A 13,484-nucleotide genomic window follows, 5' to 3' on the forward strand; every position below is an offset into this window, starting at 1 on the left:
AGTCTGCCCTGGTCTGTAGAGCTGGTTCTTGAATGGGCTCCTGTGGCGGCTGGTTTCCTGTGGTGCTCCGCATTCCATCATCGCTCACCACCTCCTTGGTCAGACTGTTTAAAGGACAAATCAGCTATATGTAATTCAGGGTGTGACCGCTTCCCTGGGTTGCTCAGACACTGAGGCCCCAGCACGTGGAGGTGGTTTCTTGATGCTAACGTCCCTGGTTACGTGCACCTTGCCAAGAGCTTCCGTCCCAGCCCAGGATGCTCTCCTGACCCGTCCATCAGCTCCAGCAGTGGTGTGGGCCCACCGCGGACTCCGCCTCCCCAGAGCCTGGGCCTGCGCCCGCTGGACGTACAGCTCTTAGAGACTGTGCTGCTGGTGTGAGAAACTTCTGCCCACAGAGCTATGCCCTGCTTTACCAGACTAATGTGTAGTGCCCACACGCAACACAGCAACACAACCACTCGGACCCAGCTCAGAGGAGTAAATGGTCACAAAGTTTATATGGCATTAAGGAGCCCCCAGTAGCTTCTCAGGCCCCTTCTAGTTCAGTTCTTCTCATTACCTCCACAAATATTGTCCTAAGGTGACTAGCAGGAAGAAAAGGAAGAAGGACAGAGGCTAGTTCCTGCTTGAGGGATGTGATGATGTCATCCACTACTAAAAATGGCCCAAGGAACATTAAGTACTGATCTGTCAGCTTAACCAGCCCCTCCTGGGGAGGACGAGTAGACAGGATGGACACAGAAATTGGAAGGATTCCTTCTGGGGCACTGAGAAGGGTGGGTAGCTGGAGCCTCTTCCCTAACACAACCTCGAGAAGAGAGGAAGAAGGGCTCCCTCTTAGCCACTCTGCCATGTCCACCTACATCTCACAGTCTCCCTTCACCAGCCACAAGGAAACCCCAAGCAGCATTTGTCCCTAACGATGGCATCCCTGGTGCACTGACCCGCATCCCCATGCCCTTCCTCCAGTGGACACTACACCCTGAAACAAGGCGATTGGGAAGACTGATTCCCTTCCTCCTTCTTGGTCAGGTGCCCTGAGCCATCACCACAGACCTGACCTCGAATGGGCCACACTGGGTCATAGAGACCTCTTTCCCCACCCCTACCCCAGAGCGGGGGCATCAGGAAGGATACCTCAAACTGTTCTCACGGTGCTGGGACCACCCCTAGTTTCTTAGAGATGATTAAATCAGAGGAGTGTTTTTTTTCCTGCTGCACTGTGTTAGCTAGGCTTGAATAATGCATGTTCCCCTGCTAACACCCTCTGTTTAATAACGGGTCCGTGTTGGTGTTCATTGGAAATTTTCCTGCTGGATACACATGGAGAGTAATGCGCGTTTATAAAAAGGGTTTGGATGCACGTTGGGAAGCAGTGACTCTGTGGTAGTAACTGAATTCTGTCAGGCACTCAGCTTAGACAGCAGCCTGGCAGGGGACAAATCCATGGGGAGCTTTTTGATGTAGATGGTGGCGGGGGCAGCTGGGAGATGGCCCCCTTGCGTGCCTGGTGGGCTTTCGTTTCGGGACTGGCATGGTACTTCAAGTGCAGAGCGAGTACCTGAGTTTTCAGGGTCTGAGTTAAAGAAGGATAACAGTGTCCCTGGGAATGCTTTGGGGGCAGGTCACAAAAGAAGACACTGAGGTTCAGCCAAAAGAACAGCTGCTTCCTGGCTCTGTGACCTACTGCAAATCATTTAAAACCATTTCGAAAAAAAACATTAAAAAATAAAACCATTTCGAACCCCATTTTTATTATCTATTGAATAGGTATAATAACTACTGGTCAAGGTTGTTGTGCGTATAAGGACCAAATGGAATGACTGTTGAGGGCCTACTGTATAGCAGGTGCTATTCTAGGCATCAAGGATACAGCAGTGAACAGAACAGACAAAAGTCCCTGCCTTCATGGAGCTTAACATTGCCGTGCGGAGTGACAAAAACCACTCAGTAAATGGTAGGGTATGTTAGAAAGTTAGGGAGATAAAGTTAGGCAGATATAGTAGGGGAGCTGGGGTTGGAGATACAGTTTTAAATAGAGTGGCCAGAGAAGGCCTCCATGAGGAAATGGTGTTTGCACAAGTGTTTCAAGGGAAAAAAGGAACAAGTCATGAAGATTGCTGGGGGAAAGCATTCTAGGGAACTGGTAGCCTGAAGCAGGAACATGCCTGGCATTATAGGAACATCAGGGAGGGCTGTGTGGCTGGAAGACAGTGTTTGGGGTCCTGGGAAGGCAGGCTAGTCTGTGCAGGCCATTGTAAAGACTGCGGCTTTTGCTCTAGGAGAGATGGGTTGCCACTGAAAAGTTTCGAGCAGAGACGTAATTTGGTCTGACTTGTGTTTTGAAAAGATCCCTCTGGCTCTTGTGTTGAGAACAGACTATAACAGGAGCAAGGAGGGACGATGGGAGGCAGTGGCCACATGGAGGAGAAGTAGCGGAGAGTTGAACCAGGCTGATAGACACGGAAATTCCATTCGGCTATGTTTGGAAGGATTTGCTGATGCAGCGTGTGTGCGTGCAAGGAAAGGAGTCAAGGATGGTGATATAAATAAAGAACTTGTAAGGCACTTAAGCTCAGGCCCAGGGCCTGGCACACTAGAAGTGCCTGGTCGAGTGGTTGCTACCTCTGCTAGGTATAAGTCTGAGCAGGGCTGAGTTACCCAGCAGGGGCCAGCTAGGACATGGCACAGGGGTCTGGGATTGGACAGAGATACCAAGCCACATAACAAGAGACAGGATGAAGCCCTTGGAGGCCAGCAGAGAGCCTTAGGGAACTGAGGTGGTCAGACAGGAGGAGGTTGATGGATGCGGGGGAATGGTGTTTGCAGTTGAAAAGTTCTGGCTCTGGTGGTGCCTTTGTTGTGCTATTTGGCAAAGTCCTGATAAGCTGTAGACTGGACTTAGCGATGGGATTAAAACCCAGTTCAGTTCATCTGGCCACCACCTGAACCAGGCACTGTCCCCCAGAGCCCTGCAGGACTCAGCTGCTACCCACAACAGGTCATCTGGTGTAGGCTAGGCTGATTGGCTCCACAGGTTTTTCATCCTCCTGGGGCCAGCCATAGCTTCTCCCAGTGATGGGAGAGATGCAGGAGGGAGAGTCTAGTCTGACAGGTACTTTTCAAGCTTTTGGGCCATATCAAGGCCTCCAGAATTCTAAAGCCCAAACCTTAAGTCAAAGGGTGAGGATAAAATATACTCCTTCTCTTTAATGGGAAGAAAAGTACAAAGTCACATTGCGAAGGGTAGGGATACAGGAAGAGTGACAATCTTGGGGGGCCGTAATCCAATCTAACGTACCTATTCATGGCTGGTTCAGAGATTGGGTGGAAACGCAGGGCTTCATGGGTGGACAGGAGATCACGCTGTCTGCCTCGCCCAGAGGACCAGCCTTCATAGCAGCTTTCTCCGTGTCTGAGAACCTGCTGCGCTTGAGCGCTAACCTTGGTATATCCTGGCCCAGACGGGCTTCTGGCTTTGACCTACCACGTAGTGTCCTAAGCCAAGAAAGAGACTATTCGAGAGAGACCCCATCCCCCATCACAGACAATAACTTAACCCATTTTCCCTCTTGCTTCCTCTCTAGTCAAGAAGCAAATCGAGTTGAAGTCTCGAGGCGTGAAGCTGATGCCCAGCAAAGATAACAGCCAGAAGACATCTGTGTGTAAGTGTCCACCCGCCTGCCGGGCCTCTCGCTCGAGGTCAGACCTGCCGGTGCTGTGACCGTGGGGTCAGGGGTGGGGGGCATATGATGCTTGAATGATTTCCCTTCAATATCGCTTCCCTCCATCCCGGGCTCTGCGCATATGCACACTGACCTAGTGGCCAGTGAGCAGTCCCAGGGTCTGTTCTTGGCCTTCTCCTCCTCCCCCTCTGCCCACTTCCCTCTTTTCTCCTCTTTATCCCTCACTTCTCATTCTAACTGCAGTCCAGGGAGTCATTACTGCTCCATTTCTCTCTTTATTTTTCCTTTTGAATCACTTCCACCTGCTAAGACAGTCATTTTTCCGGCTCCTCGTCTAGGAGTCAGTAACCTCCAGCTGGAATCGTGGAGGCTGCAGGGTCCTAATTCCATTGGGAAGGGGAGAGAGAGAGGTACCGAGTAACCACCAGGGTCCCTCGACCCGTCTGGCCAAAGAGTGGGCCAGAGGAAAGGGGCGCTGCCTCTCGAGCCAGTGGGGCGGGGCAGTGCTGGGCTCTCTGCTTGGGCACGGGGAGGATTATGTCTATGAGAACATGTTTCTGCTATTAGTGTCTGAAAGCTTAAAAAGGGGACATCCAATGCTGGGGAACAGCTGGAAGGTCACTCCGGAAACACCTGATTGGAGCCTGTACGAAGGGGCTTTGGGGCTAGAGCACAGGAAGGGCCGCTCAGGAAGGTTCTGGGCCACTCTGAAAGCAGAGGAGACGTTTCCGAGAATCCTTCTGTTTTCGTTCTGGAGGTACGTGCGGGGAGCCTTCCTCGGTCCCCGAATGACCGGCCTTCTGACTTACCGTCTCCGCTACTTCCTTCCTTCGCCTCCCGCATTTCACATCCTGCGGTCTCTCCGTCCACTTTCCCCAGCCTCCTTCCTCCTCACCCTCTCTGCTTTGCCCTCTCCCTCTGTTTCTCTCCTCCCTCCTGACCCTCTCTTTCCATCTCACCTCCACGTGCTCACTTCTTTTGAGATGCTAGAAATACTTCCTGAGAGAGACAGTGAGCCTCACGTGGTATCGCACATGTTTGCAGAGCTCGGCGCCGAGTGCAGCAGGAAGCTGGGTGGGGGGAGAGGCCATTTGGTCCTGAGCCTCAACAGAACTAAGCCTGAGTGTGGGATTTTCTCTGGTCTTTTTAGTCATCAAATCGAGATGGGACACCACTCCCTGACTCTGGGGTCCGTTGTCTCTGGTCACTGCAGCCTGAGGGAGCCGGATGGCAGAGGACAGCCAGGAGGCCTCGCATATGTGCTTGGCGAAGGGGACCAGGGGAAGAGGCAGGGAGCAAGGAGAGCTCAGAGTTAGGCCAGGAGTCTGCAGAGAAGGCACGAACTGTGGCCCTGGCCCTCTTTCTTTCTGTAGCCACAGAAGAACTAAGACAGGCACAATTTAATTTCCGAGTTTACCCTGGAGCCACTGGCAAACTTTAAGGAAATGGCCCAGATTTGGGAGAGCAAGTTGTTATCCCATTGTGTTTTCAGGTAACCATGTCACCCCAGGTACTAACGTCTCAGTTTTCACATCTGTTTAATGGGGATGCGAAACCTTACTTTCCCTTCCTCCCAAGGATACCATTGAACCTAAGCTGGGCCTTCTCGACCTAGGACTTCAGGAAGTCCATGAACTTGGTAAAAATTACATGTGATGTTGTGGGTGCATTTTGTGGGCGAGAGGGTCCATGGTTTTCATTAGCTACTCAGAAGTGCCCAGAACTCCCTCAAAAGGGTGAAGAAACCTTATTCTAATGAAACGATGGAAAAATTCTTTTAAAAAATATATATCTCTTTATAACAAGGTATTGGTCTCTGTTATGAGATTTCTTAACAAGGGATGGGTATGTGACTTAAGCCGCCTCAGAGACAGGTAACCAAATGTCTGCAGGTGTCTGGCCCTTTGTGTTCTGCCCAAATTGCCTGTGGACCGATGCTCTGAATTTCTGGGGAGGAGTGGCCCACACTTACATAAACTGGACCCTGCTTGCTGCCTTCACCTGTTGATCTATGGGTACCATGGACCGCCAGCCGTCAGCTCTGACCATCCACGTGTCTGTGCCTCCCTCCACTTTGGGTTGAAGGAATTGCCTTTCTGAGCATTTTGCGGCTTCTTCTTCACCAAGGGGTGGGGATAAGGTTCACCTTCCCTTCTTTTCCTTCCCTCTGTAGCCAACAGCAAATTAATGCTACAAACATAAGCAACTGGTTTCGATTAGGCAGGGGAGGTTGGAATGAAAGAGAGGCGGAAAGCCTCTTGTCTCTGTAACTCAGGCAGTAAACTGCTTCCTAGTACTTAAGTTTGCTTGTTTCCTGGAAAGCCTGAAAGTCACATGGGGCTGCTGTCACCTGGTCAGTCCTCCCAGAAAGACTGGGTACCAGTGGGGTGTGAGCAGCTTATTGCTGAGCTTATAACTTCCTGGATGGCGCCTGAGGCTGACTTCAGGCTGGCCGATTAAAGGGGAGGCAGTGGGTTTGCTCTGTACGTCGGGGGTCTGTGGTTCAGTGGGTGGATTGTGCCATGATCTCCCCCTTCTCGTCCAGCTGCATCCTCATTCTTCAGCCTTCTGCTCTGTCTGCTTACTGGGCGGTGTCGGTACTGAATGAGAGGGCAAGAAAAGGGGGCAGGACCTTGCTCTCCACTGTTAACATACTACCAGGCGGCTGTGTGGTTCCCATGCGGTGGTTGGGCAGGGACTTTGGGGTGGGTGTGGTCGGTGGGCAGGGTCGAGTAGGCAGAGCCTAAAGAAAAGAAGGTGGGAGCTTAGCTGAGAAGTCCTCGGTAGGGATGGATCACCATGAGGCTGGCTTACCAACAGAATAACCACAAGTACAACTCAGGACTGACCTCATTTTCTTAGAACAGAGGCTCCTCTCTCCTTCCCATCCCCCTGGGCATCTGGGGACCCCAGTTATCTCCTTACTTCCCATCGTTTGCAAAACACTGAGGCTTTGGGAGGCAGGAGCTTGCTCTGCTTTGGACAGGGCATTTCCATCTTGTCATCCTGGCCTAGAGAGTCCTGGACTGGTGGGGGTGGTGACGTTGCTAGGTTTAGAATGTGAAAGCTTTGGAGGTAGAGACTTGGCAAGGAAGGGGGTGGAAGTAGGGGACAAGCGTCTGGTGGGAGTGGCTGGATTTAACCTGGCAGTGTGGAATGTTGGAGAAAGGGAGACTCCCCACGAGGCCTGGGCTCATTGCCACACAACCAAGAGGACACCAGGTGTCTGGCTTGAGCGTGCAGAATGTCCAAATCCTCAGATTCCCTTGGCCAGCCACACCCTGGGATACCTAGAGGTTTGAACAGAGTCTACACCAGTCTTCTAACTGCAGAAATGAGCTTCAGACTCAGTGAGTCTGAAATAGGACTCCTCACAGGTCCCTAGGCCAGGAAATCCCCTGCTCCCACACCCACACCCTAGTCGTCCATGAGCCCTGGTGATTTTGTCTTTGCTGCTACCTCATGTCAGTCCCCACTCCCAGGCTCTTATTGTCTCTTACCTGGACAATCACAAAACTTCCTAACTCATCTTGCAGTAACTGGCCTCCCAGTGAGCAGTCCAGATCCTCCATGCCCTTCCCCAGCTCAGGACTCTGCAGTGGCTCCCCATCGTTTTCAGGATCAGACTCCAACCCCGTAAAAGTCTGACCTCTGAAACCTCGCCTTCTGCTCTTCCATGTCACTCATCACTCTCCCTCCTACTCTGGTCACACTGGGCAACCCCAGGTCTTTTTCCATGTTTCCACGTCACTCCCAGTGCCTGTCTGTTTGCCTGAACTGCCATTTCTCTGCCACCATATGCATCTAGATCCTACTCTCTCAGAAGGTCCGTGTTGAATGCCACCTCCTCCAGGCAGCCTTTCACGCTTCTCTCGGCAATATGAGATGGGTCTTCCTTCTGAATCTCCCTGTAGCTGCATCCTTCATCACTTCCCCCTGTGGTTTCAGTTCGTTTCCCTATTTCATGTCTTCACTCAACTGGGAGCTCCTTGAAGACAGAAGTCATATCTGACATCTGACATTGGCATCTCCCACGGTATCTAAAATAGGGTCATGTACACAGTAGGTGCTCAATTGATGCTCGTTGTGTGCTCATGTATGGGAATGTGTGAGTGGGTGAGTGAGTGATGGAACATGTTACTCATATTGTGGGACTTTGAGTGGGCGGGGCGGAAAGGGGCCAACTCAGGGAATGTTGCTCTAGACGCCCTGTCATCCTTCGTCTCGAGGGTGCTGTTGGGATCTTGGGACTGCTGAGGCCTTGGACGGTACGCTTCTGGGTAGGCTACCTGCCTGGCCCCAGCTCCTGGTCATCCGCACAGCCAGGAATCCAGAGGCGTGAGGGGGTTCCAGCCTCATGAGTGTGAACATCTCTCGAGAACAATGAACCAGCAGGGACCAGAAGGTTTTCACCACCACCCCACCCCACTGGAGACAGGAGAAAATGAACATTGTGTGTGCGCGCTGCCCCCTTACCAAGCCCCTCCTTTAGCCAAGATGGCTGTGCACATGGTTTTTGTAAATAGGAGTCTGGTGTTGGCAAGTGTGAGAGTATCGCACCACCTGCCAGAACGACCACGGGTGCCATCTCTGCTTGGTACCCTTGGCCGGAGTCACTGGCGGTGGGGTTAGAGGTGCTTGGGTTACTACCCACTCTGGCTTGAGAAGTGTCTGATGGGAAGAGGTTTCTCAGCAGAAATAGCCATGTTCGATCTAAGTCCCTGCTTTGACCTTCACACTACAGATTTCTCTTACATTCTTTACCGTTTCTGATCACACATCCACTTTTATTTAACTTTCTTTGAGTCATATCTCCATTTGGGGGTGAGGTTGGGGGCGCTCATCTCATCTAGAGTCGCCACCCCCAGATCCGAAACTCAGGGTGGGGAGTTCACTGGGTGCTGTACGCTGTTGACCTCTGGTCGCTGGTGTGGGGTGAGGGAACAGAGCGGTTGTTGGTTTGGGGTGCCTGCCTCTGAGCCCACATGCTCTTGATGAATTTCACTTGGACTTGGCCCACAAAAGGGATTTGTCAAAAGCAACTCCCCACCTTGCACACTCAGGAAACCCAAACCCAACGGACCACAGCAACCCCACACGTCCCCACCAGAGAGCAGGGCCTAATTCAGTCCCTGCATCCACCTCCCACCCCAAGACGCTGCCTGGGCTGGGGCCTTCCTGTGATTATCCATCTCTGTATGTGCTGTTTTTTGCCTTGTAGTAACTCAGGTTGGTGTGTCCCAAGGGCATAATATGTGTCCAGACCCTGGCATACCTGAAAGGGGCAAAAGACTAGGCTCGGATTTCAGGTAAGATCTGTTCGGGAACTTTCTGATGGCAAGAAGGGTGGGGTAGACTGTTGGGGCGAAGACAGGGCTTGGCCCTCCTGGAGGTAGAATGAAGAGGATGGTGCTGGTACAGGAACAGACACTTTCTAGAAAAGAGCCATGGCCTTTGACATTCTTTCCCAGTCCAGTCCTGGGAATGGTGCCCATGCCAGAGTGGGCTATAGACTGCCAGCGTTACTCAGCAAACTTATACTCAGGGTACAGAGGACTGCTGTCATCAGTGATGACGTGCCAGCAGGCAGCTCATGCCTCCAACAATCTAGGAGACCCTAGGGTCCCAAGATGGTGCATTTTGCAGTTTTAATTATCAAGGCATCTCTCCAAAATCCTCCATTTTTAGTAAAGTTTATGTGTGTCCTCCACCCACCCTTAGCTGTCCTAATTGATACTTATCTCAGAGGATCACTGTTTTGCTCACAAAGTTACCTTTTAACTCCATCCTAAAACCATTCAGTGGTCAAAAAAAAAAATGAAGAAGCAGAAGTTCCTTCCAATGGAGATTTTAAGTGATAAAATAGAGTAGAGATTAAGGGCCAGAGAAGAAGTAAGGTTGGTGTGGTACTTCTCTGTGGAACCAGGAAGGGTGCGGGGCAGGCTGGGAAGACCCAGAGATCGAGCTCATAACACACCTTGTCTCCCAGGTTAGGATCCAGCGTCCAGTTCACCTGCAACGAGGGCTATGACTTGCAAGGGTCCAAGCGGATCACCTGTATGAAAGTGAGCGACATGTTTGCGGCCTGGAGCGACCACAGGCCTGTCTGCCGAGGTGAGGGTGCCCCGGGTAAGGGAAGCTGCCCAGAAAGCTGGGCTGGGCATGGAGGACAGAGCCTAGCTCCCCAGACTGGTTCGCCCCACTCTCACGGCTCCCCAGGCCACAGATTCTGCATTCATTTACTAATTAACTTACATTTATTTAGCACCTTATGTATATCAAGATCTATACTAGGATGAGGTGATCCAGGGGTGGGGAAGAGAGACATAGCCCCTGCCCTGCATGGACCTTACAGGCTAATCGGGGAGCCACATAGGAAGCAGGTTGCTAACTCATTGCACAGATGTCACAACGACACCTAGACAGGAGGGGAATTCACCCTTATTATGTCACCTTTAATCCCTCCACTGTAACACATACACATCCAAACTCTGAATCTCAGTGCCCTGGTTTCTTTCCACATACTCAACAATAAGATCCGCACTTCTGAAGATGCTCTCAGCTAAGCAGAATACGTGGGCCATGGTCTCAAAGGCTCCTCGGCCCTAACCCCACATGTGGGCATCTTGTTCTCCAGGGCCATGCCACCCACATCCCCAGATACAATCACATGGACCAAGGCTGAGCTGGTTGAGCCCCCATCCCCCAGATAATCCTTAAGTAGCAGACATGAGTGTACTTCATCGTTAGGACAGGACAGCAGCTGCTTCTGTGGTAGAGAAGGCCCTGGCTTCACCCGCCTGGCACCATGAGACGACTTGTAATTTCTTACACTCTGTGTGTATCTCTTATCTTCCATTGTTTGTACACATAACCAGGGTTCAGTTCTTGGTGCAAGAGTAAACGCTTGTCTGGAGTCTGTAAACAAAGCCTGCAGTTGCTCACTATAAAATTACATTCTGGATCCCTCCAGTTTAAGAAGGAGATTCTTTGACCCTCTCCAGGCACATGTACCACAATGAAATTCATGCAGATAAGGAGTCCAGGAAAAAACCCTGATCATGACTACACTGAGGAAGGAACAAGGTTGGAGCTGAGACCCACTTCCTTTTTTTAATGTATTGATAAATTATCTGGAAGAGGATCATGAACATACCTTTCACATCTTTCAAATAAGCCTTAGATTTATTCATTCCCACTCAACTTTGAAGTGGCCATGATCTACATTTAATAATGTAGTTTGAGTTCCCACTAATTTAAGCTATATTATGTCAAAGATTCCACTTAGCTAGTATTTTCCAAAACTCAAACAAAAGAAGAATTCTTGGGTCTAACTCTCTATCAGCTTTGCCACCACCTGACCATGGGCAATTTGGCAAATCACTGATTTTCCCTGGGCTTATTTTCTTATCTGTAAAGGGAGATAATGGCACCTACCTATCCATCTTGTGTTACTTTGAAGGTCAAATGGAGTCGTGTATTTGGAAACACTTTTTCAATTTGGGAGTGTTCGGCAAAACAAATATCCTAGTGCTGGAATATAAACTCTATCGTGCAAGGCCTTCTGTTCTGCCCATTGCCTGGAACAGGGCCTGGCACATAGTAGGCATTCAGTAACGTGTTGAATGGACGACTGCACGAATGAATAACTGAATAGCACACCACTCTGATTCCAGGGAGCCAGATGCCAGCTGTGTATAGACGCATAAAATTATCAAATCTGGAGACCAAAGGACCCTGTGCTAATCTGTTATTTTAAAATTCCTTCTAAGGAGCTAGAATAACGAAGCCTTTAGATGGTGGTGAGATCTGATCTCTTTCCATCAGCAGAAGGTTGTCTTCTTAGTAATGGGGTTGTTTCCATGAATATGCCTGGGGGGCGGGGGGCGGAAGTTCACAGTGGAGTGATGTCCTCTTCTTTTTCTCCAGACGTGTTGTATGCCCCATTCAAGTCCCTCCTGTGTTTTTGACCCACTTTCCTCTGAGTTCTCTGCCATCCTGTTAACTAAGCATAAGACTAAGCTTTTTCATATCCATTCTCCTTCCGTCCTCTGCCACTGCGAAGTGGGGAAAAAATCATGGCAAACAGAGCCAGGCAGAATTGGGTTCAAATGCAGCTATCACCACTTTTTAGCTGTCCTTGGGCCAGTTTCTCCACCTCTCTGAATCTCTTTTTTTCTCTGCTAAAAGCCAGTGATTATAGAACATTACTTAATGATATTAACGGCGAGGACTAGGCGAGGTAGCGGACCTGAAAGCACCCTTTTAGAAACATCCCAGTGTGTCTGTGAGGCTTATGTGCACACATGTTTGGTTTAAACTGCTCAGCCCTGTTGCCTTATAGTTTCCCGAAGCCTGGCAGCTCAGCCACAGCCTCCAGTGGCTGTGGTTCTTTTAGAAACCTGTTCCCTCACTGTCTTGCCCTGTCATATTGCAATCACAGTTTGGGAGGCACACAGACTTTGATCTAGATCACAACTCTGCCCCCTGAGAGCTTACTGGCTCTGGGTGGGTCCTTCTTCTTTCTTAGCCTCAGGGCCCTCATTTGTGAACTGGGGAAAACAAAACCTCCTCTGCCTAATGATGCAAAATTTAAATAAACCATGTTATTGCAAGTGACCAGCCCTCACTGTGGTGTAGAGGGGACTCTCAGTCCAGGTTTACCATCCTGCCGCTGTCTCGCTGTCTCTGTCCCTTTTTCTCTCCCATAGGTCATTGTGAGGGAGGCTCCTGGGTCTGGACTTGGTAGATCTGTCCTGGGCTCCCCCGAAGGTCAAAGGCTGAGATAGATATTAGATTCAAGGATTCTTTTATTTTGGCAGTTTTGACAGTTTTTTCTTTTTAAAATCTCTTACTTCGAGTTTAAGCAAACCTCATTTTAAGAATAAAAAGGGACAAAACTCTGAATTCCAGGATGGCTCTGCTAATAAAAAGATTACGGAAAGATCACATTCTAAAAAGAATTCGCCACCATACATAGTGGTATTATTTTACCTCTAATGCATTTAAATTATGATTTGATTTTAAATATTCATTTCCACACAGTTAATTACACTAAAACACGAGGCCTGGCAAATAATAGGTTCTTGACAAATGTTTGAGGACGACCTGAATGAATCGGTGATTGAAATGAATGAACAATATGGCACTGTGCCCTCATTTTGGAATTTGAAATCAGGTATTCACAGGTCTTTCTTTTGTTTCCCTCCCACCCAAAGAAATAAGCTTCTAATTTGACTCCTAGAAAATTCTGATCTTTCCAAGGGGATTCAGGACAACCGAAATACTGTTATAGGAATTCTATTCAGCCCCAAACAGAGGCCGAGTAGTATAATGTAGGGCTCTTCGGACTTATTTTATACATGGAGCTCAATATTTTAAAATAAGCTTTAACAGAAGCCCAATAAATAAAATAGATGCAAGGGGAATATCTCTCACTGAAGTAGGGGCAGGGGGTTTGGAGTGGCCCCCTCCTTACCACTGTTAGAGGCCCCTAAGCCACCTTCCAGGAACTCCTGAGGCTTCGGGGAATCATGTTTGTAAACTCCTAATGGAGTGAAGAGGAAGAAATTGACAACCAGGAGACCTGGTTTCTGGTGACCACAAATTGGTGTTGACAGAGGATAGGGACTGAGTACCAGCCCCAGATGAAGTACTTACAGTTACTGAGCCACAGAGTAGATAATCAACAGAAAGCAATACATTATTGCTTTTCTTTATAGAGAAATCCAGTATTTGTTGTATGAATATATGTGTGTGTTTTTATTTATATATATATTTTATATTTATATTTAT

At 49.5% G+C, this 13,484-nt stretch overlaps 1 protein-coding gene across 1 annotated transcript in view; it reads left to right on the forward strand.

The window, feature by feature from the left end:
• The window catches only part of CSMD2 (CUB and Sushi multiple domains 2), a 571,413-nt gene that overhangs the window by 278,451 nt on the left and 279,478 nt on the right, over nt 1–13,484 (forward strand). Inside the window, exons 11-13 of the mRNA XM_025041387.1 lie at nt 3,591–3,668; nt 8,911–8,998; nt 9,679–9,803. Of these exons, the coding sequence (XP_024897155.1) occupies nt 3,591–3,668; nt 8,911–8,998; nt 9,679–9,803 (291 nt within the window). The remainder of the gene's footprint in view (nt 1–3,590; nt 3,669–8,910; nt 8,999–9,678; nt 9,804–13,484) is intronic.

This window comes from Pteropus alecto, unplaced genomic scaffold, assembly GCF_000325575.1.
Source record: "Pteropus alecto unplaced genomic scaffold, ASM32557v1 scaffold39, whole genome shotgun sequence".
Lineage (NCBI taxonomy): Eukaryota > Metazoa > Chordata > Mammalia > Chiroptera > Pteropodidae > Pteropus > Pteropus alecto.